This window comes from Maylandia zebra, linkage group LG8 (genome assembly GCF_041146795.1).
Source record: "Maylandia zebra isolate NMK-2024a linkage group LG8, Mzebra_GT3a, whole genome shotgun sequence".
In the NCBI taxonomy this organism is placed as follows: domain Eukaryota; kingdom Metazoa; phylum Chordata; class Actinopteri; order Cichliformes; family Cichlidae; genus Maylandia; species Maylandia zebra.
The window spans coordinates 14,509,952-14,533,843 of record NC_135174.1 but is presented as its reverse complement, the minus strand read 5'-3'; the positions used below and the strand labels follow the sequence as shown (position 1 = coordinate 14,533,843).

Below are 23,892 nucleotides of genomic sequence, written 5' to 3'. Positions count from 1 at the left end.
TCCCTAGTGGGGGGAGGGGGGTGGCTCTGTATGCATCTCTCACATTAGCATACAGTAGGTCAATTGTCCTGTTGCTCCTTGTGGGTGTGTGCGCATACCTGTGTGTATGTGTGTGCACATGAGTGAGTGTGCGTGTGGATGTGTGTGCATGACCGTTAAAACACTGTGGGTGTAGGTGACTCCCTAGAGGTCATAAAACCCCTCTCACTTCCAGACCATAGTTACAAATGTTGAGACCCCCACCCTAAAACTTCCTCTGGGGAATTTCCACTCAGTGGGGGAGGTCTACAATCTACTCCTACAATCAGCCTTTATTATAGTGAGGGCAGTGTCAGTGTCTCTACAACAGTTCTACATTATATTTTAACACATTTCTAAACTCTAAATCAGCTAAATATTCTACAGTCCCAACTTGCAGATCCCCATATAGGCTTGCTCGGAGTTAATTACAACTGACACACACAGAAAGGGGACAAGACAAAGTGGTCTGGGTCTGAGACAAGCTGCACCCATAAAAGGTTGCTCCCTTACCTGGACACCCAACCCAACTTTCACAAGTCTTAAAAACATGCGAATGATTGTGCAGATGGCTCCCCTTGTCATAAAATACTGTTATTTGTCTATCAATAGTCAATGTATGCACTTGTTTAAAAAGAGCTATCTTTATCCTCAGTATAACACGGAAGCTCAAAAATTGAAATGACTCCATATTAACAGATGAGGAAAACTATTATCATTTATGAATCCTAACTTCCCCATCATGTTTCCACAGTGGACAACAATTTTCTTTGAAATATCAGCACTTTTATTGAGCGCTACTCAAAATATGACACCATAAAGACTGTTGTGACTTTGTGCGCAGTTAACAGTATGAGGGTAAGTTTCTGTTCGCAGTTCCTTATTGAGATCAACCACAAGGAAGCTATAAATATCACAACTTTCTGAGACAGTGCTAAGACACAAGAAGGAGATCCACTCTGCTGTGAAAGCAATCAGCGGAGGAACCTAAACAGTGATTTTACTTAAAACCTTAAAAAGACTGGAAATTCTTAAAATAAAACAACACAAATATTATTTATTCAAAGTAGCAGTTCACAACTTTACCTGTGATCATAAACAAAAACGTCTCATCTTTTATTTGCCCATAATAAAGGCACACAAGCGGCCACAAGCATGAACAGATAAATAGCAGCTGATATGCAGCAATTACCTCCAATAAACATGTAAGAGAGGCAAATGCTCTTGATTGACGTACCTTTGACAAGCAGCACAGCATGACCGTTAATAAGGAAGTAACAGGCGGGGCAAAGGTCTCTGTAGTTGTACAAGGCCAGAAAGGAAAAGCAGTTATTTACTTAGTCATTTGCCAATATGAAAAGGGACCAGAGGTTACGAGAGGAGGATGTAGCTAAGAATTAAAAGTCAACAACTTTGAATTAAAGTTATCATAGTGCATGTCAGAGAAATTCTTTGCCAAGCTTAAGTGTGGTTTTTGTCAACATACCAGCAGAGGTGCTGAAAATAGCAGCTACAAGGTTATCCGGGGAAAACAAAGGAATTGAACAAGTTCAAAGTATGTGTGCCAGTTAGGAGTCCTGAAGACGATGAAGCTTTTATCCCTTATCTCAGACCACTTGTTGCTCTGTGTCTTCCTGAGTCTACTCTGGGTAAGTTTTTTTTTACCTTTCACTTTGATGGTGATCAGATAGTGAAGCTCAGTGTAGGTTACCCTCGACAAAAGGAAGCAGTGCAGTCAAAACCACAGTGAAGCCTAAATGCATGACATGCTTCATTATGTATTCAAAACACTATAGTTATGTTTTGTGAAATACTGGTTTGTACAGAAATACAAGAACAACAAAATCTTGTTAAATGGCATGAAAATTCTGGACTTTTCCAGATTTTGAAACATGAATTTATTCCTTCTTTGCGACACCGATCTGTTTCCTCTGAGAACAAAAAGAGGATGAAAGAAGAAAATTCAACAATATCTTAAACACTTACACGATACAGACTTAATGATTGAATCAAATCAGATGTGGAATTTTAAAGAGTGTGTCCGAGGAGAAATGTGTTAGATATTTCATAGGCCAGTAAATGTAAGTAACTGTAGCTATAATATACAATATAATAATACATATGATTTGCATTTTTAGTAAAAGCAAACACTTAATTAATAGATTTTTTGCCAGCTCTGTGATTTTTATGTTATAGATGTTGCTAGTTGTAGAAGCTGACACATAAAATGCTAAAATAATTTGACACTGACTTATTTGTTTCCTGCACATCATTTTTTTTTTTTTTTAGTGAAAGTTTTTGTTCTTATAAAGCAGAAAGCTCAGAGGATATCTCGAAGTATTACTGTTCACATAATGTTTGTGATATAATGTAGATGTGAAATTAAAAGCAGCAAACATCGCTCTGTGACTCTGCCACAGACTCGTGTTAACTGGGTATTCAATGGTGATTTTTTTTCACAGATTTTAGATTCTGTATTTTTCACTCTTTTTCTGCTTTTAGGGCACAACTGACTCCAATACAACAATCACATCAACAGTGACGACGACAGTGACAGCAGGACAGAAAAGTACAGCAAAAACAGAAACAAGCACAAGACTAAGAACCAATCTGCTGACAGGTACAACACAAAAAACCTCTCCACTAACTCAAACAACACAAACATTTACTCCACTGGCTCAAACAAATCCCACTCCACAGACTTCAACAGTGCAAACAACATCTACAACAGCAAAAGCCCGTAAGAATGAAACACTATACTAGACTTTTGTTGGTGATCGGTAAAACTGAAGTGAATGTCATTCTGGGTTTTTATTGTGGTAAAAGGTGAACACCACTCTCAAATCATCACAGCTCCTGACAATGTAACAAAAAAGGAGTGAAAGCAGTATAGTCAGTGCTTCAGTTCTTGTTCTTTTTTAAACTTTTTTTGAACTACAACCACTGTGTGTCTTTTCTTTTTCAGCTCCAGATAATGTTGACAGAGTGGATGTGACCACACAAAATGAGAACAGTATAACTCTGACCTGGAACAAGGTTAAGAACATCCCAACATACATCCTGCAATATGGTAATATAACAGAAGATATTAATAAAACTGAAGAAGGACCCATAGTACATGTGGTCACTTCTCTGACTGCTGGGACAAACTACATATTCACTCTCTTCACCACGTCTGATGGACTCAACAGCAGTGGATACAGATTCAGTGCTGTGACAGGTTAGTGAGCACTGAACAAAACATTCAGTCTAATTAAAACATAAACAAAATACAAGATGTTGTTGGGAACATTGTTTTAGTTTCTTTTGTGTGTGTTTTTCTATTCTAGCTCCTCGTAATGCTGAAGAATTCGAGGCCGTTGGTCAAAATGAGACCAGCATAACTCTGGAGTGGAAAACAGTCCCCAACATCGACAAATACATTCTTGCATTTAATGAAAGAGAGATCAACATTAGTAATTCTGAAAACGAATACAGAGTGTTAAATTTGACCAGTGGAACCAGATACAATGTCACTCTCTTCACTGTGTTTGGAAATGTCAGAAGCAGTGGAGTAAACTGCATCGCAGTCACTGGTAAGATATATTTTCTCTAACATAGACAGATAAACCAGGATGGACCGGCTCATTAGTACTTGAAACGTTAGCTGATGGAGAGTTGATGTTTTTTGTGTGTGTGTGTGTTTTTTTTAATCAAAGCCACTTTCCTCTGTTATCTTTAGCTCCACAAAGTGTTAATAATGTGACTGTGGTGCATCAAAATGAGATGAGTATACCACTGGAGTGGAACAAGGTTAAAAACATCCCAGAATACATCCTACAGAATAATAACATAAACATTTGTCAAATTTTCCAATTTGAATATGTCAAATACTAACCCGACCTATAATCCTAGACTGCTTACTGCTAACCTGGTGGAGGCTAACAGATTAAAAACATCTAAAACAGTCATAGTCCTTTAAAATGTTCCACAGTTGATGCTCCTCTACAACATGAACAAGGGCAGAGCTCTATAATGATGTTTAAGGTTTCTCAGAAACAGAAGAGTGTAGCTCACCTAATATTTTTCAAAAGGACTGATAAAAATACTGAAACTGAAGCCTCGCTCCATGTTTCTGTGTCTGACAGAAAATGTTGTTACAGTTTCTTGTTTGTGCGTTTTTCTATTCTAGCTCCTCGTAATGCTGATGACTTTAAGAAAAATGGACAAGATGAGACCAGCATAAATCTGGGGTGGAAAACAGTCCCCAACATCGACAAATACATTCTTGCGTTTAATGGGAGCAAGATCAACATTAGTAATTCTGAAAAAGAATACAGAGTGTTAAATTTGACCAGTGGAACCAGATACAATTTCACTCTCTTCACTGTGTTTGATAATGTCAGAAGCAGTGGAGTAAACTGCATCGCAGTTACTGGTGAGATGTAATTTCTCTAACATAGACAGATAAACCAGGATGGACCGGCTCATTAGTACTTGAAACTTTAGCTGATGGAGAGTTGTTGTTTTTTTTTGTGTGTTTTTTTTTGTTTGTTTGTTTATCAAAACCGCTTTCCTCTGTTATCTTTAGCTCCACAAAGTGTTAATAATGTGACTGTGGTGCATCAAAATGAGACCAGCATAACTCTGGAGTGGAAAACAGTCCCCAACATCAACAATTATATTCTTGTGTTTAATGAAAGAGAGATCAACATTAGTAATTCTGAAAAAGAATACAGAGTGTTAAATTTGACCAGTGGAACCAGATACACTTTCACTCTCTTCACTGTGTTTGGAAATGTCAGAAGCAGTGGAGTAAACTGCATCGCAGTCACTGGTAAGATATATTTTCTCTAACATAGACAGATAAACCAGGATGGACCGGCTCATTAGTACTTGAAACGTTAGCTGATGGAGAGTTGATGTTTTTTGTGTGTGTGTGTGTTTTTTTTAATCAAAGCCACTTTCCTCTGTTATCTTTAGCTCCACAAAGTGTTAATAATGTGACTGTGGTGCATCAAAATGAGATGAGTATACCACTGGAGTGGAACAAGGTTAAAAACATCCCAGAATACATCCTACAGAATAATAACATAAACATTTGTCAAATTTTCCAATTTGAATATGTCAAATACTAACCCGACCTATAATCCTAGACTGCTTACTGCTAACCTGGTGGAGGCTAACAGATTAAAAACATCTAAAACAGTCATAGTCCTTTAAAATGTTCCACAGTTGATGCTCCTCTACAACATGAACAAGGGCAGAGCTCTATAATGATGTTTAAGGTTTCTCAGAAACAGAAGAGTGTAGCTCACCTAATATTTTTCAAAAGGACTGATAAAAATACTGAAACTGAAGCCTCGCTCCATGTTTCTGTGTCTGACAGAAAATGTTGTTACAGTTTCTTGTTTGTGCGTTTTTCTATTCTAGCTCCTCGTAATGCTGATGACTTTAAGAAAAATGGACAAGATGAGACCAGCATAAATCTGGGGTGGAAAACAGTCCCCAACATCGACAAATACATTCTTGCGTTTAATGGGAGCAAGATCAACATTAGTAATTCTGAAAAAGAATACAGAGTGTTAAATTTGACCAGTGGAACCAGATACAATTTCACTCTCTTCACTGTGTTTGATAATGTCAGAAGCAGTGGAGTAAACTGCATCGCAGTTACTGGTGAGATGTAATTTCTCTAACATAGACAGATAAACCAGGATGGACCGGCTCATTAGTACTTGAAACTTTAGCTGATGGAGAGTTGTTGTTTTTTTTTGTGTGTTTTTTTTTGTTTGTTTGTTTATCAAAACCGCTTTCCTCTGTTATCTTTAGCTCCACAAAGTGTTAATAATGTGACTGTGGTGCATCAAAATGAGACCAGCATAACTCTGGAGTGGAAAACAGTCCCCAACATCAACAATTATATTCTTGTGTTTAATGAAAGAGAGATCAACATTAGTAATTCTGAAAAAGAATACAGAGTGTTAAATTTGACCAGTGGAACCAGATACACTTTCACTCTCTTCACTGTGTTTGGAAATGTCAGAAGCAGTGGAGTAAACTGCATCGCAGTCACTGGTAAGATATATTTTCTCTAACATAGACAGATAAACCAGGATGGACCGGCTCATTAGTACTTGAAACTTTAGCTGATGGAGAGTTGTTGTTTTTTTTTGTGTGTTTTTTTTTTAAATCAAAGCCACTTTCCTCTCTTATCTTTAGCTCTACAAAGTGTTAATAATGTGACTGTGGTGCATCAAAATGAGATGAGTATACCACTGGAGTGGAACAAGGTTAAAAACATCCCAGAATACATCCTACAGAATAATAACATAAACATTTGTCAAATTTTCCAATTTGAATATGTCAAGTACTAACCCGACCTATAATCCTAGACTGCTTACTGCTAACCTGGTGGAGGCTAACAGATTAAAAACATCTAAAACAGTCATAGTCCTTTAAAATGTTCCACAGTTGATGCTCCTCTACAACATGAACAAGGGCAGAGCTCTATAATGATGTTTAAGGTTTCTCAGAAACAGAAGAGTGTAGCTCACCTAATATTTTTCAAAAGGACTGATAAAAATACTGAAACTGAAGCCTCGCTCCATGTTTCTGTGTCTGACAGAAAATGTTGTTACAGTTTCTTGTTTGTGCGTTTTTCTATTCTAGCTCCTCGTAATGCTGACGACTTTAAGAAAAATGGACAAGATGAGACCAGCATAACTCTGGAGTGGAAAACAGTCCTCAACATCGACAAATACATTCTTGCGTTTAATGGGAGCAAGATCAATATTAGTAATTCTGAAAACGAATACAGAGTGTCAGACTTGACCAGTGGAACCAGATACAATTTCACTCTCTTCACTGTGTTTGGAAATGTCAGAAGCAGTGGAGTAAACTGCATCGCAGTCACTGATGGTGGTAAGACATATTTTCTGTATTATAGATAAATTAGCCCAGATGGACGCCTCATTAGTACTTGAAACTTTAGCTGATGGAGAGATTTTTTTTGTCAAAGCCACTTTCCGCTGTTATCTTACCACAAAGTGTTAATAATGTGACTGTGGTGCATCAAAATGAGATGAGCATAACACTGCAGTGGGAAAAGGTTAAAAACATCCCAGAATACATCCTTACTAAAACTTAGGAAACCAAAATGGTTACTTAAGGATGTCATTTGTGAATCAGAATTTGTAAAATTGTCTTTATTTCATCTTTAGCTCCTTATAATTCACAGCAACTGCATTTGAATCAGACTAAATGAGACCAGAGCTTCATTTATTTATTAACATAGGGGAGACCGGGGATAGTTGTAACATTTTTGACATTTCTGTCTGTAAATTGAAGCTCTTTTAAGGTAGTGGATTCAAAATGTAATGCAAAGTATTTACATGTCTCTGCTATTAAATAGTGCAGCTATTTTCTCTGCAGCACAATTACCCATTGCATGGTATGGTCTCAAACACGAAGAGTGAAATGTTACAATTAACCCCATAGTCTGGGTTAGTTGTAACATATCCTGGGGTAAAATGTAACACAATGAAATAAGGGTACTAACAAAACATTAACATGTAATCTTTGTTTATTCAACACATGAATGCACTTAGAGCCATTTATGTAGCTATGTGTGTGTGTGACAGAATGCAAAAATCTAGCTTTTGAACATATTCCAACCCTGAACATATTAGCCCTGATTGGAGAAATTGGAAGTGTTACAACTGACCCACGTTACAACTATCTCCCCTATGTGTGTTGCTTTGTCACTATGAGTGCCTTGAAAGGAAAAAGTAACATCTATTTATGCTTCCGAAATCATTCTTTGTCCTCTTTCAGCTCCAAAAAATGTCCAGAATGTGACTGTGACACAAAATGAGAACAGTATAACTCTGATGTGGGAGAAGGTTAACGACATGCTAACATACATCCTAGAATATGACAGCGGTAGTATTGTTATTGGCAAGAATGACATGGACGGATGCACGACATCAGGTGCATCAGTTACATGTGTGGTCTCTTCTCTGACTGCTGGGACAAACTACAATTTTACCCTCTTTACTGTGTTTGAGAACGTCAGCAGCTCTGGATACAACTTTAGTGCACCGACAGGTATGTAATCAAGTGGGTTTTTTTAAACTGTTTGTTTTCCTTTGTAAAATTGTCTTTATTTCATCTTTAGCTCCTGATACAATATATTTAAAAGGGCAATATAAGTCCAAGTGAAATGTCCATGTTTTCCTTCTGGCCTGCAGTGCCATTTATCCATCAAGGCTCCACCCACCAACCATATCTCTGAGAAGAAGGAAGTGTGCATCTAACCCTGATGATAGGCTTGTGCTTGTAATAGAGCAGAAAATATGAATGATGTGCTCTTAGCAAGCAGCATGCTTAATTATTATATTTTATATGTAATTATTTTATTATTTGTATATATAGTTATTATTTATTCAATTAATTTTAATGCTGAGTGCCATTTAGCTCACACACCTATTCAGGCTTAAGTATGTAAAAGCTTGTGATAACTGAACTAGCTCTATACTCCTGTATTTCATTTTAAAAGAAAAAGATGAACAAATTCCACTTCTGAGTTTTGTTTTTGTTTTTTCAGTTCCACCAGTGGTGCCTTGGGTCAGTGTGACTGAACGATTTGCTAACAGCATAACTCTAGAGTGGGAGAACATGAATAAAGCCTGGCAATACGAGCTTCAAATCAATGGTGATGTGCCAAGTAGTGTGTCAGACGTCTCCTCAGATACAATCAGAAAAGTAGTGACATCTCTTCAGCCTGGATCACAGTATGATTTCAGCTTAACCACAGTGTTTGCTGGACTCAGGAGCACTCCTTATACGAATTTCACAGTAACAGGTAAACAAACCCCCAAAACATCTCTGTGTTAGACTTTTATAACTTTTTCTTGTCTCTATTCAATGAGTTGTATAAAAAAAGAATCAGGTTCTTGCGTATAACTATTTTCTCACCCCTTTCAGCCATCGACTGTGCCAGTGCAGACTGGAAAGTTACCAACTCATCAATCAAAGCAAAGATTGAAGGCTTGTTTTCGACCGCAACGGCCCGTAATGGATCTAACGTTCATATCAGTGATGGACGTGAAAATGTGTCGTTTACTGGACTTTACCCTGGTGCCACCTATAACATCTCTCTTGTCTATGAAAAGTCTTCCAGAGTTTTCTTGCAGTGTGAACACAAATTAACAATTCGTGAGTACAACAGAAACCATTTGAAGGACTAGAATCTGTAAATTAGTATTTAAGAACTTAAAGTAATAACTTCCTGAAAGATGAAGTGTGAATTCTTGTGATTTAGTTTTTAATTTTTACTCTTGCATTCAAATTTTAATCTTGAAAAAGTTTATTGCAGAAAAATAATTTTATGTACAATTTATATACCACAGGTTAACACACATATTTAATATGATTCAGTATGAATACATGAGTTTCAACCAAGTATCATTTTATTATTAACTAACTTATTAGTTTTGATAAATAATCTCAACAAATTAAAAAGGCTAAAACAGAAAATTCTAACTTCTGTAAGGCAGGAATTATTTTTGTGACTTGAGCTGTTAATCAATCATTACTACAGATTGTTTTTTAATTATAATTATATACAGACTGAGTAATTCTTTCAATGTCTAAGTTTGAGGTCTTCATTCTTTGTTTTTATATGAAAATCCAAAAATTTATTATTAACTTTTTAAAGAATAAGAGCACTGCTTTGACCTAAAAGTAAGACAAATAATCTTTCTACTTTAGAACAAATTTCTACTTTTTCTACTTTAGAACAAAGTTTTGTAGTATAAAAAGTTTCATTATATTTACTATAAGTCATATATTTTCTGCTTTAGTTTTGACTGTAAAACCTTTTTCTTGTTTTACTCAGTTCCTCCTAATCTAAATGCTCACTGTGAGTACTGGGCAGCTGGATACTCTGTTCTTATTAAATGGACAGACCCAGAGGGCGAGTGGACTAATGCGGAGGTGAATGTGACTGGAAAGACTCACACAGTAGCTAGTCCTGAAACTGAGATCACAATCAATGGATTCCAACCTGCCAAAAAATATAAAGTGTCTGTAACTTCAATGTCTGGGGTGAGGAGTTCTGAACCGCATGTGTTTTACTGCCAAACTGATCCAAGGGGTGAGTAAAAGTAACTATATTACCATGTTGCTGCTTGTAATCATAACAGTATACAGTATTTTCAACTTTGACTTGATTGTTTCATTTCACGCAAGTGTAAAAAATAAACCTCTAAACTTTTCAACTTCATTGCTAACTATGCTTTTGCTCCCTTTAGGAGTTATTGCAGGGTCCGTATTTGGTGTGCTTCTTTTTGGTCTCCTGGTTGCTCTGGTTGTCTTAATTTTCCTCAAAAGACCAGATATTATTAGGTGGGTCTCACTTCACCGACAAGAATAAAGTAAATTAAATTAATACATTTATCAAATTTAATGTCTTAATTTTGATCCTGCAGCAGAAAGAAGTCTTCATTCATTGGTGGATCCAAAGTATCTAACACACAGAGCAAGTAAGTGTTTTTTTTACAATGACAATTACCCACAATGAAGAAAAACATTAATTATGGCAAAATTAATTAATAAAATTGAGAGAGTTATGTTTTATTTATTTATTTATTTTTAGATCTATTCCTGCTGCAAAGTTTCCGGACCACTTCCATCAGCTGAGTTTGGACGAGAACAGAGGCTTCAGCGAGGAATATGAGGTGCATAAAAAGATCAAGATTTTTTTTCCTCTTCTGCTTCTGTGTGTTCCTGTTTTTGTGTCTTTACTGTTTTATTTCTTACCATTTTATTTGTTTTATGATGGCCAGTATCTCAGTTTCATGCTTTGTTATCTGCTACGTTCATGCAGTGCCTCGCTCCTGCTGGAACAGACCAGACACGAAAGACTGCTATTCTACCTGAAAACAAAGCGAAGAATCGTTTCAATAACGTCTTGCCATGTGAGTCTCTCCTCTGACTGTTGAACCGTGCTGTTGTGAGCTCAGTCTAGCAGTCTATGTCAGGACTACTGGAGGTGCACTGGAGTTAAATCACCTGTTTTCTCATATTAGATGACTGGTGTCGTGTGAAGCTAACTACATCAGATCCTGATGGAATTTCAGACTATATCAATGCCAATTACATGCCGGTAAGTGTTACATTAAGATAAAGTTCAGTGAAGATCTCTTTATAACTACACCATACAGAAAGCATATAAACAAGCACCTTTGTGCGATTTCATGAGCTTTCTTTTTTCATTTCTATAACGAGCAGAAGATATACAAGCTAAATTAGTCTACATATTAACTTTGTCCCCTGCGACCCTGAAAAGGATAAGCGGAAGCGAATGGATGGATGGATTAACTTTGTCCACTGCTTTTCAGGGCTACAGCAGTAACAGAGAGTACATTGCCACTCAGGGCCCTCTGCCCTCTACTGTTAATGATTTCTGGAGAATGATTTGGGAACAAAGAGTTAAGAGGATCGTTATGGTAACCAACTGCATTGAAGGAGGGCGGGTAAGTCTTCAGGAAAATCTTAAAATGTTTTATTGATGGTCTTTTAAGGAAGTTGTTGTCAGGAGGAAACATGTTACTTCACAAAGAACAGATCAAGATCTATGATTAAAATACATTTTGTATGTGTATTTTTTTTGCTTTTTGCTCATTTTTCTAGACCAGGTGTGAACAATACTGGCCTGCAGACAGCAAGTCATGCCTTTATGGAGAGCTGTTGGTCACCATGAGATCTGAGCAACAGGAGACCAACTGGACGCTGAGAGAATTCAACCTGAAAGATGTATAAAAACTTACTTATATCTTCTGAGTGTGTGTGTAGATGGTACTAAGTAAGGCTAGAAAACATGAATAGAAAACACTGAAGGCTTTAACTGTTAATGTTGCTTTTAAAAGAATAATGGTTGATTGATACCTAAAATATTATGCTGTATATCAAGACATAGGCCTAAAGTAACTGTATATGAATGTTCCTCACAGAGAAAAACCTCAGAAGAACAGACAGTTAAACATTTCCACTTTACTGCCTGGCCTGATCATGGAGTCCCAGAGTGCACAGAGATCCTGATCCAGTTCAGAGGACTGGTGAGACAGCACATAGAGAGAGAAGGGGGCAAAGCACCAACTGTGGTTCACTCCAGGTATGAAATAAGTGTTTCCTTTTACATGGGTGCAGGGTTGCTTTTATACAATATCCACCCAGCTAAAGTCACACACTCTAATACTGGACCACCTTTACTTTAGGCAAGGCAAGGCAAGTTTATTTGTATAGCACAATTCAACAACAAGGTGATTCAAAGTGCTTTACAGAGACATTAGAAACAAAAACAAATAAAAAGCATGATTTAAAATTGATTAAAACAAGCAAACAAACAAACTAATTAACAAACAAACAAAACAGTATATAAAATCAAAACAGATAAAATCAGAACAGTAGATAAAATCAGTAGTTAAATGTAAGTTTTGAAATTTAAGCTTAAAAGTGTGGATTTGGTGCTTTATTCAAATGCAGCTGAGAATAGGTGAGTCTTCAACCTGGATTTAAATAAACTGAGTGTTTCAGCTGATCTGAGGCTTTCTGGGAGTTTGTTCCAGATATAAGGAGCATAAAAGCTGAATGCAGCTTCTCCGTGTCTGGTTCTGACTCTGGAAACTGATAAAAGACCGGATCCAGATGACCTGAGGGATCTGGAAGGTTCATACTGGGTCAGGAAGTCACTGATGTATTTTGGTCCTAAACCATTCAGAGCTTTATAGACCAGCATCAGAACTTTAAAGTCTATCCTCTGACGGACAGGCAGCCAGTGTAAAGACCTCAGAGCTGGACTGATGTGGTCCACTTTTTTGGTCTTAGTGAGGACTCGAGCAGCAGAGTTCTGAATGAGCTGTAGTTGTCTGACTGATTTTTTAGGTAGACCTGTAAAGATGCTGTTACAGTAATCAAGCCTACTAAAGATGAACGCATGGACTAGTTTTTCCAGGTCCTGTTGAGACATCAGATCTTTTATCCTTGAAATATTCTTGAGGTGATAGTAAGCTGACTTTGTTATTGTCTTAATGTGTTTCTCTAAGTTTAGGTCTGCATCCATCACTACACCCAAATTTCTCGCCTGGTTTGTGGTTTTTAGATGTATAGATTGAAGTTCTCTGGTGACCTGTAATCGTTTTTCTTTGGCGCCAAAGACTATTACCTCAGTTTTGTTTTTGTTTAGCTGGAGAAAATTGTGGCACAACCAGTCATTAATTTCCTCGATGCATTTACCAAGAGCCTGTACAGGGCCTTGGTCTCCTGGTGACATTGTGATATATATTTGTGTGTCATCTACATAGCTGTGGTAGTTTATTTTGTTGTTCTTTATAATCTGTGCCAGTGGGAGCCTGTAAATGTTAAACAGAAGGGGTCCCAAGATGGAACCTTGGGGAACTCCACATGTGATACTTGTCTGCTCAGATGTGAAGTTACCTATTGATACAAAGTATTTCCTGTTTTCGAAGTATGTTTTGAACCAGTTTAGTACAGTTCCTGAAAGACCTGCCCAGTTCTCCAGTCGTTTGAGTAATATGTTGTGGTCAACTGTATCAAATGCTGCACTGAGATCCAGTAAAACTAAGACTGACATTTTTCCACTGTCTGTATTCAGACATATGTCATTAAACATTTAGATGATCTTGTCAACAAACTTAGGTAAACTCACATCACTTACAACCCAAATTCCAACAATAAATATCAGCTCATTTTAAATTTGATGGCAGCAACACAAGTCAATAAAGTTGGGACATCGCCCCTCTTCTTTTAAGAGCCTATAAACATCTAAGAGAACTGAGTAGCTAAACTATAAAAGTGAATGGTCCTTGTTGAGTCTGCGCTTCAGCAGGCCCGCTAGTTCAGACTTATCACCCATGAAGAATGCAAGGCAGAACAGCTCAACCGGTTTTCACATGCTATAGCAAACGACTCCAAAGAACCAGCACCCACAGTTTCACAAACACCCATTGTAAAACCACCCTGTGGTGCGTCATAAAACTAAGGCACTGTGTGTGTGTGCATGTGTGTGTGTGCATATACAAGCCTGTGTATATGTGTGTGTGTGTGTGTGTGTGTGTGTGTGTGTGTGTGTGTGTGTGTGTGTGTGTGTGTGTGTGTGTTTATGATCACAAAGGGTCATCTCCCCTCACCCCTTTATCTGGCTTAGCTTCTTCCAACGGTTTACCATATACAGGTGAGGACATAAATGGCAGGAAGTAAAACATACTCACTAAATAAGGACAGAGAATTTTCACATAGGATGTCTCTACAGTTAAACACTACAGCTAATTACCTCCCTCACCATTCAACAGGCTGGGGATGGTAACAGAAACAGAAGAATGTCTTTGATCATACAATTTAAGGCAAGGCGTACAAATTTAAGTAACACAATGACAACATTTAACAATTTCAACCTAACAGTCCTAAGTTCCAAGAGATCCTCCAAATGGCCTATTAAAAGTAATAAAAGTAAAGTAAAAGAAGGTAAAAGGGCCACTTGCAGGACCTCTGGGATATTTATCTGAAAGTGTTGCTCTAAAACATATTTATAGTTTTCAACATTGATGGTGCCTATCCTATTGAATTATCACTAATGACCCCACAGACACACACACACACACACACACACACACACACACACACGGCTGCTGTTTTTTGAACTGAGTGGTGAAAGCAAGTCAAATAGTTTTGTATTTTGTTTTGTTTTTTATGATTTGGTTTCACCAAACTGAGCTCAAATTAAATTTAACTGAGCTCAAATCACAATCATTCAAGAATATTTTGCAACCATATTTACTCTCAAAAGATGATGGCTCATTACTTTCTCTCCAGATTTTAATATTAATTTTTAGATTTTATTATATTATAATTTTTTTTTTAATGCTTTAGAAATGTCTTAACCCATTTTAGGAGTTTCAGCAATTATATTTCTTTGCTTGATGGAGGCCAGTAATTTGACCTTTCTGAAATGGACTAACATATTTTTCATTACTACAGGATATGTCTTCCTAAATAACCGCTTAATAAATAAGATGCTACTTCAGGGTTAGGGTTAAATAAGCTATTGGTTGCCAAAATTATTAAACATTATTACTGATTACTGCAGTAAGTATGAATGGGAAAGCTATAGACTATTTGCTTGGTTAAATCCAGGTGTTTTGGGCTTTTTGTTTTGTCAGGCACGCTTTCTTTAGTCTCATTCACATTAGATTAAGAAGAAGTGACATAAAAGCTGGAGACCATAAATTTGGTCAGCATAAAGAATTTACTAATATTAAATCATAATTTATTAAAGGTCATTTTTTGTGTAAGTGCTGAGTTTAAAGATCTTCAGTTAGGAGCAACTAGTTCATCCTAATATTTACTTCTTTCCTTCTGTGGCCTTCAATCCTGTAAGATTATGAAAACTCACTGAAACAAATTGGGATCATTCTCATAAATATAAATACCACCAACGACACAATTGTGCTCCAGTGACTTTGTAGAATACAACATGCTGTGTTACAGTTATAGTCAGACCTCTTCTGGGATCTGCAGAGGAGGCATTCAATTAACCACAACATTATAAATTACTACGTACTCACATATAAACTCTACTATATGTGAGACTTTATAGAGACACAGCATGGACAGTGTCTGACTGATACTGTAAAAATATAATGTGATGTTTCGAGGCAGCGTATTAGGAGCAGGTGAAGGGTTGGTATCACATTCCCAAACACTCCTGTCTGTGATTAAAAGTCTTTTGTGACTAACAGTGTCATTCAGGTTTTGTGTTTTCTAATCCATTTTTCTTTCTGTCTTGATGTCTTGTTTTCAGCTCACTTTAGTTTCATTTTGCATTTACTAGTTTCACTTTGGTTTTTACTGTTTTGAAATGTTCCGTTTTATTTAAGCTTTCATTAGTTTGTGTGTTGTTGTTTTTTTAATAATTATAACATTTAGGGTATTTGTCAGGGGTATATTTTTAAAAGCATTGAGCAAATATTACATTACAAATTGCAAACACGTGCACTAAAGCCTTACTGAGCAGGCTGTGATGACAAATTTGACCAAAGGGACAAAGACTATAATTAAAGACATTTCCTCTATAATTTTATTGAAGCTTGTTGTTGTTGTGTACAGTATTGTTTTCCACATTGTTTTCACATCTAGTTATAGGTTCTAGTTTAGTTTTTGTTAACTATAATAACTTTGGCACAGACACAGTGATGAGAGCTTTCTATGTGACCTTAAAAACCTTTTGCTATCTTATTATGACGTTTGTGTCTCTCTTAGTGCTGGAGTCGGGAGAACTGGCACTATCATTTCCCTGGATGTGCTGCTTCAGCAGCTGGAGAAAGAACAAGCAGTCGGCATCAATGCCTTCGTACACAAAATGAGACTGAGCCGACCGTACATGGTGCAGACGGAGGTAACTGTGTTAAACTGCTTCTGATTGAGCCACCACTTCCTTAATTAGCTAATGTATTTCTTTATAGTCACAGCTGGTGACACAACACACAGACAGCACTTTATTCATCATAAGATATGCAGTTGTTTTTTTGTTTGTTTGTTTGTTTTAAATTGAGGTCCTTATTGTCCATCCTTTCATCTTAAAATATGAGTTTGAAAGATTTTTTTCTATTGTTCAATTTCTGTTTTCAAATTTTGTACACATTAACCAGCAGATGACTCCTTAAAATATTTTTAAAAAATCTTTAATGCCCAGTTTGTTCATTGTACATGTTACAGTAAAATAGGGCGATTTGATTCCAATTCACATGGTCCCGAATTGATTCGATCCACGGTTCGATTCGATTTGAATCTGAGAAATTTTGCCTCAGTCAGAAATATTATAATTCTGATCACATATCAGTACATATTTTTATATCTATAAAAAGAAAGCTGACACTTGCGAGAATTTATCAAAAGTGTAAGCATCACAGCAGATGCCTTTGTGTTAAAGTAACTGAGGAAAAAACAGAAAAACATGAAGGCGACTTTCCTTGCCTGGGATTTTATAGCTTTCTTTCAACATTGCAGCACAGTTTCAAAAATAAAGCATTCCAATTCTTTTAATAAACAAAAAGGTCCAACAAGCTTTGTTTTATGAAAATTTTTTTTTAGCTCTCTTACTTAAAAAGATGTAGACATAGACACAAAGACAAATACTGTCCAGAATGTCACAAACAGGACTATAATAAAATTTCAATCAAGTGTTTTGCTGTAGAGGTGGGCTTGGATAACGTAAAATCAATTCATTAAAACCCTAAATCGATTTTTAATACTAATTATATTTTTCCCGAAATGCCAGAATCTCAGGTTAAACCTCACAAAATTTCAACAATCACCAAACAGCTAAAACAGTAAATGAAAGCAGGTACACGGATTCTGCACAAAGACACAAACACAAAGCGTGGACCCGTTGACAGATCAGAAGCAGTGAGATCTCTCACCCGACGGCATGGGCAGGGTCGGGGCTGAAAGCTGACAGCTCACTGATTCCCCTCCGTCGGTGGATCCGCGATTTGTATTTACGCCCTTTTTGCGCTAGATTCAGAAGCTGCAGGTTTTTATCTCTCTCCAAACAATATTGACTGAACCAGCAGCAAATGAAGATCCAAACTACGCTTCACATTTCGCTTCACGTAAACATCGTCATGAATTAGTTTTCCTGTTTTGCTCCCACCACGATAAAATCACACTTCATGCAGAGTTCGCTGTCTCTCTCCAAGAACAGTTTCCCATCTAAAAATCTTTTTTCTGCATTATTCGCTTGCTTATTATGCACAAGGCTACCGTTGTTTACAGCGCTGTTGGCCACTGCTTTTTTTTCCCTTTCACTTGCTTCCGAAAAGAAAGACTCATTTCTGCTGTTCAATAGGCTACTGAACAAATTTAAACTTTTTAAAATCATCCAAAATTGCAAAATGCTTAGCTGTGTCTCTAATAAAACCCCTGTAACTTTGCTCTGTCTCACTTCAGCAGCATCAGGTAATGTTCAGATGTTGATTAATGACTTAATGTTTCGTTTTTGATCTACTGCAGAATATTTTATGGTTAGGGTTAGGGGTTAGGGCAGAACTACTGCCTGTAAAGATCATAATATATTATGATATATTATGATCTTTACAGGCAGTAGTTCTGCATTTCAAATAACCAAAAACGTCTGGTATTTCCTTTTCAGTCCCAGTACATTTTCCTGCACCAGTGCATTATGGACAGTCTGCAACCAAAAGACACGAATGAAGAGAACATTTATGAGGATATATGTGAGAACACATACGAGACGCCAGACAGCATATACGTCAATGCCACTGCACTCCAAGAGCTCCATCGGCACAATGTAAATGCCTAGTATTAACCCTGCACTTAATCTTTTATGCACCCAATGAAAAACTATTTGTCTATGAGCAATATTTTGGTTTTAAACTACTATGCAAACTATTACATCTTAACTACACTTCAGATCTTATTTAGTTTGCATCTCTTCTAAATGTGTGATATTATAATTGTTGTTTTTGTGTGAGAAAATAGCCCTCTGATGACTTGGGAATGTTAAAAATGTCATGGTTCTGGGTCCTTTTCACCCATCATGTTGAGTTTCTTCTATTCTAGTGATATTTTGTATTATGGTTTATGTTCAGGTTCATTTATAGTCTTAGTTGTTCTGTTTTGAATTTCTTTATACTCCCTGTTTAGTTCTTGGGTTGTTAGGTTTCCCCTTGTGTCTTTGCCTCTCTCTCTGTGTCTGTGTTTATGTGTTTGTATGAGCCGTTGCGTCTTGTCTCCCTCCTTCTTTTCCATTCTATGTTTCCTGAGCCCATCATGTCTCCTCTCTCTCCCTCATGTTCCCTTGCTCCCTTTCGTCTGCCTTTCCTCCACTCCTCTGTCAAACTCATGTGTCAGTCATTCATTCATTTCCTGTTCTATTGTGAAGGTCTTGTGTTCCATGCTCAGTGTGTTTAGTTTTGGTTCCCTGGTGTCGTCATGTCTAATTTGTCTCAGCTCTGTTCCGCATGTATTTTCTGTTTCCTCGTCATTGTACTGTGTATTTAAGCTTCTGTTTCCCTCAGTCCATTTGCGTTCTCACGTAATTTGTGAATGTTGTATATGGGCTGATGTAGAGGGTGATTATTAGACGGGTAATTAAAAGCATTAAAAGCACAATTACCACAGTGACTCTAAAACATGACTGCACTGCAGGAGTATCTGTAGTGTATCGTGAGATGTTAAATGCAGTTTAGTATATACATTGCAACTGAGAAAAAATGAGTCTGTAGCCAGACTGTGACATACACTGACCATGCACTTCACAGGTACACCACTTCAGCTGCTTGTTAATGCAAATATCTAATCAGCCAATCACATGGCAGAAACTCGGTGCATTTAGGGATGTGGATAGTTTTTTAGTGTCTGTCTGAGCAGAAAAATGCAATTGTTAATTATCTGCTTAGATCACACAGGTACCTGAAGGCGAAATATAACAAGCAGACACATTTTTCTTTAAGGAGTCACAATAGAAGTCATCAGGAATTGATATCTGATGTATAATTCTTATAATTTGGATCCTTAAATAAAATAGACTGAAGGTTTAATGTAACTACTCGAGAAGATGGAGTGATGAAGAGATTGTGATTGTGATGTATTATAGAATGAAATTTAAAATAGCTTATCAAGAATATGCTCATGACTGCACATCTAAATTTAAAATTTTCTGTTTATATTTTCACGGACATTGTATGTTTTAATATACCTTTGTGTGAAATTAAATATATATGCTCAAACTGATTTAGCTTGTGAAAAAAGCACCCGTGATTTGTTAAAATTGTCACTTATGATGCAAATTGTTCACAAATAAATAATATATATAATATTTACTTTTGAATGATGTCAAAAACAAAATCATTTTTCTGCTTAATGAATGTTTATTATATTCTATATGTAATTAGAATTGCATTTAAATTTAGTTCTTAAATTTACTTTTAAATTTACATAATCATACCATTTATATTTAGACAACAGCATGAGAATGCACAGAACAGACATATTTATGTATAATTAGTTCACAGAAACATACCAAAATATTACAAAATAATCAGGTTATATGAATTAGTTTCTTCATTTTGATCTGAGCATCATTAGTACATTAAATAAATATAAATGGGTGCTAATGAAGATTGTTAGCATCTGTTGGTCATTTGTAATAACAAACTAATTCAACCTCCAACAACAACAAACCATAACAACAGGAACATGGAGATAACGAGGACAGCAAAAGACAGCAATAAGGAAACTCAGTAATCTGGTGAAATCTTGTCAAAAGTGCTGCAGGAGATGATGTTTCACTAACAATCTCCTGAAAGAATGACCCAAATCTTCAGGTTTTGGTAAAGATGTCAACATCTGCATGGCTCAGTTTACGTCCAGTGATTGTTACGACAGCAACTTGGAACCATGAAGACTCTGCTCTTATGTCCCTGTGGATGTAAAACAGGATTCATAATCAGTGAGATCCAAGCACAGTCTGAAAGCTATATATATATTTATTTTTTCCATTCATATTCAGACTCACTTAAGAGTCTTGTTAGAGACCAGGACAGGTGTAGCTGCTGTCAGGATCCAGCCCGCTGGAGATGAACTGCACAAATCCTGGCCTATTAGAGCGAATGCGGGACTTGATCCAGGACTGGTAACGGGACACTCTGGAGTAGACTCCTGGCAGATTGGGCCGAGCACAACCAGATCCAAAACTTACAATTCCAGACTGGACCCAAACAGAGCCCTGTTTACTCACCATTGGACCTCCTGAGTCTCCCTGTAGAGATAAAGAGGACACATCTGAGAATCTTTGAAACACCTGGTTATGTAACCAAATGAGATGATGAAGCCTACCTGACACGAGTCTTTGCCTCCTGCCAGAACACCAGCACAGATCATGTTGTCTGTGACTGTGCCCACTCCATTCAGGCAGTTACACTGTCTGTTTCCCACAACTGGCACCTCCACTTCTTGCAGCGTTTGAGGGAAGGGTAAGGCCACTGATGGGATGCAAGACGAGGAGCTGTTTACACACAAACCAATGAACCACAGAACACATGAACACTGAAACACCAACAACAGCCTCACCTCCCTCCTTGACTGCACCCCAGCCAGTCACCCAGCTATCAGTGCCATTGTTGAACACACTGCCAGTCGCTGCCAGGCACACAGGTCTGATGTAGTCAGTGAATCTGACTGGTGAGGAGAGTCTGAGCAGAGTGATGTCGTTGTCGTAGGTCTTACTGTCATAGTTTGGGTGCAAAATGATTTTGACAACATTTCTGGACACCTTATTTGGATTTGCACCCTGCAGGCTCTGAAGACCAAGAGAAACCGTCCACCCAGAAGGACTTGAACTAAAGTTATAGAAATGAAAAGAAAATATAGACGTTTTGACAAAAAAATGTACTGTAAACATTTGTCATTATGCTGCATTTGAGCTGGAAGAGTAAGAAAGCTTGGGTCAGTTTTTCAACATTTATGTTCATGAAATGTTTCAGGAATTACATAATTTTTAGAATTTCCAATCTGGTATTTGCCTTTTAGACAAATGTTAGTCAAAGTCCTGTTCTAGCTGGATCAGTTTAGGTATAAAGATTAAACAGATGTTTGTGTTACTCACCCAGAGAAGCAGTGAGCAGCAGACATCACCCACTCTTTGTTGATGAGGGAACCGCCACAAAAATGTTTACCACGTAGCTGCACGCTGACCTGCCACGGCCAGTATCCAGGTGGAGCATCTTCACCTCCGACTATCCTGCCGTTGAGTGGAGCAGTGCCACATACTGAAACAAAGATCAGCAGGATCAAACTTCAGAAGCAACATAAATCATTGTAGGAACACGGAAAACATTTTTTCTGTTTTTATCTGGATCCCGGTTAATTTTTTTATTTTAAAATACATAATTAATATTAAAAAATAATAAATTTGAATTAATGATTTGTTTTTTTAATCAGAGAAACTGTTGTTTTACCTACCATCAGGCTGAGCATTTGATTCTGGAAAGAAACACAACAGGATCAGTGTTGTTCATGAGAGGAGACAATTTTAAAAGGTTTTAAGTGAAAATATATATTTGCATTTATATTTTAAGTCAAAACATTTATGTTGCATGCACATGTTGGCATAAGCCTGACTTACCTGCTGCCAGGAGGCTCACCAAAGCAAATAAATGAGTCCACTGCCTCAACGCCATTGTGTAAATTCACAGTTCTTGTGTGTCCCTCTTTTGTACTTGTCACCCAGCTAGCAGTGAGTGGCAAATATATAAGCAGAGTGTCACCTGCCACTATGTTTGCCCTGCCCATGTGCACATCCCACCGCCAGAAAACTGAAGCATTTCCTTCTACCTTTAATTTCTGGGACAAAGATTTAAAGACCACAGTGCAATTTAAAAAATATATATAATTTTCTTTATATGTCATATTTGTAATAAACACGAATATTGGCAGTAGTTTTTGTTACAGACTTCTGCCCTTTTTACAGTTCTGTACTTCTTTCCACATTAATGTTCTCAAAGTCATCGAAAAACCTCCCTGTGGATTGTGAACCAAATAAGGAGATTAAATATGTAAAATATCCAAAGACTGAGTCAGCGTCATCTGCTGAGATTGTGGTGAAATTCTGTACAAGTCAGTCAGTTTACTATATCGACATAAAATGATATTTCAGTGACAAAATATTTACTGGTTTTGTCATGTGTTTTAATGACTATCCAGTATCATGTTGTCATGATGTGACAACTATTTACATCACATTCAGAAAACATTATGACTAATTCCCTTTACACCCTAACACTAAAATTGTTCCTGTTAATTTTTTGCCTCGTCATGAATCATTCCATACTTCATGGTTACAAAACAGAAACATAATATCTATAGATGTTTATAAAATACTTTTTTAAAAAGTCACCTCTGATATTCTAAACTGCCTGAAATCAAAGATTTATACAGCTATAACCATGTTAAAATATTTTGTAAGATAACCAAGCCAAATGCACCGTGAGACTGAAGCAACTTTCTGCAGAGCTCTGAGACATTCACAATATCAACCAACAGATCTGCTAAGGCTATAAAGAATGGCCACAATGGCCAACGAAAGTAGTCTGATAGGCTTCTCGAAGTAACAAAGAACCTGGTGATCATTCCAACTAAGCTTCAGAAATCCTGTAAACAATCTCAGTGCAACACTCCAGCATATCTTAGATTTATGGCAGTGGTCAGATGTTTGGTCTCAGTTCTACCATGATGAGTGTGGCATCAATAATCAGCTGCTCAATACAAGTCAGCATAACAGTGAAAGCATTGTGTTATAGGAATGTTCTTCAACTAATTAAAACCTGTTAAGAATGATCAGAAACTGAATGTAGAAACGCAAAGAGACATTATTAAGGTAAATCTGGAGCTCTAAATGTACCACAGGCCCAGAATGAAGGTCTTAAACTAAAGAAATCTACCATAAAAAAGAAAAAAAAATTTCTCAATTGCTGGTTTGTTGTCAGCACTCAGTTTAATGGAACTGGTGACTTTCACATCTGGAAAAAACACAATTAATGCTGAAAAGTATATACACATATGCTCCCATCCAGATGGCATATTTTTTTTAAAAAAGGCCTTGCATATTTTAGCAAGACAATGTTTAACCACAAACTGCACTGATTACAAAGGCATACCTTTGCAGAAGACGAGTCGAGGTGCTGAACTGCCCTGCCTGCAGGCCAGACCATTCACCAACCCAAAACTGAAAATTTGGCCTATCAACCATTCCTTTAACGTTAGCTAGTAATGACTTCATGTACTTCTTCACAA

General features: G+C 37.0%; 2 protein-coding genes across 5 annotated transcripts; one reads left to right on the top strand and one right to left on the bottom strand.

Moving 5' to 3' along the window:
• The first annotated feature begins 1,118 nt into the window (after positions 1 to 1,118).
• LOC101466896 (receptor-type tyrosine-protein phosphatase H) lies at positions 1,119 to 22,655 on the top strand. 4 transcript variants are annotated; one of them, XM_076887444.1, is made up of 24 exons: positions 1,119 to 1,667; positions 2,521 to 2,638; positions 2,984 to 3,238; positions 3,348 to 3,593; positions 4,190 to 4,435; positions 4,589 to 4,834; positions 5,431 to 5,676; positions 5,830 to 6,075; positions 6,670 to 6,921; positions 7,834 to 8,106; positions 8,606 to 8,863; positions 8,986 to 9,216; positions 9,899 to 10,156; positions 10,314 to 10,407; positions 10,491 to 10,544; positions 10,658 to 10,739; positions 10,889 to 10,979; positions 11,091 to 11,167; positions 11,403 to 11,537; positions 11,695 to 11,817; positions 12,015 to 12,175; positions 16,339 to 16,474; positions 18,230 to 18,388; positions 21,711 to 22,655. In XM_076887444.1, the coding sequence occupies exons 1-24, from the start codon at positions 1,605 to 1,607 to the stop codon at positions 21,747 to 21,749; spliced, it is 4,089 nt and encodes a 1,362-aa protein (XP_076743559.1). In that variant the 5' UTR covers positions 1,119 to 1,604; the 3' UTR covers positions 21,750 to 22,655. The 4 variants fall into 4 exon arrangements, with proteins under 4 accessions (XP_076743559.1, XP_076743560.1, XP_076743561.1 ...); XM_076887445.1 differs by having other exon boundaries at positions 1,120 to 1,667; positions 2,990 to 3,238; XM_076887446.1 differs by lacking the exon at positions 21,711 to 22,655 and having other exon boundaries at positions 1,120 to 1,667; positions 18,230 to 19,922.
• Positions 20,080 to 22,303, bottom strand: LOC111501692 (serine protease 33-like). Its single transcript, XM_024803460.2, has 7 exons — positions 22,226 to 22,303; positions 22,063 to 22,083; positions 21,707 to 21,869; positions 21,172 to 21,440; positions 20,938 to 21,083; positions 20,618 to 20,860; positions 20,080 to 20,522 (listed from the first exon to the last, which is right to left on the bottom strand). Exons 1-6 carry the CDS (start codon positions 22,278 to 22,280, stop codon positions 20,630 to 20,632), a joined length of 885 nt encoding a protein of 294 aa, XP_024659228.2. The 5' UTR covers positions 22,281 to 22,303; the 3' UTR covers positions 20,080 to 20,522; positions 20,618 to 20,629.
• Positions 22,656 to 23,892: the final 1,237 nt, after the last annotated feature.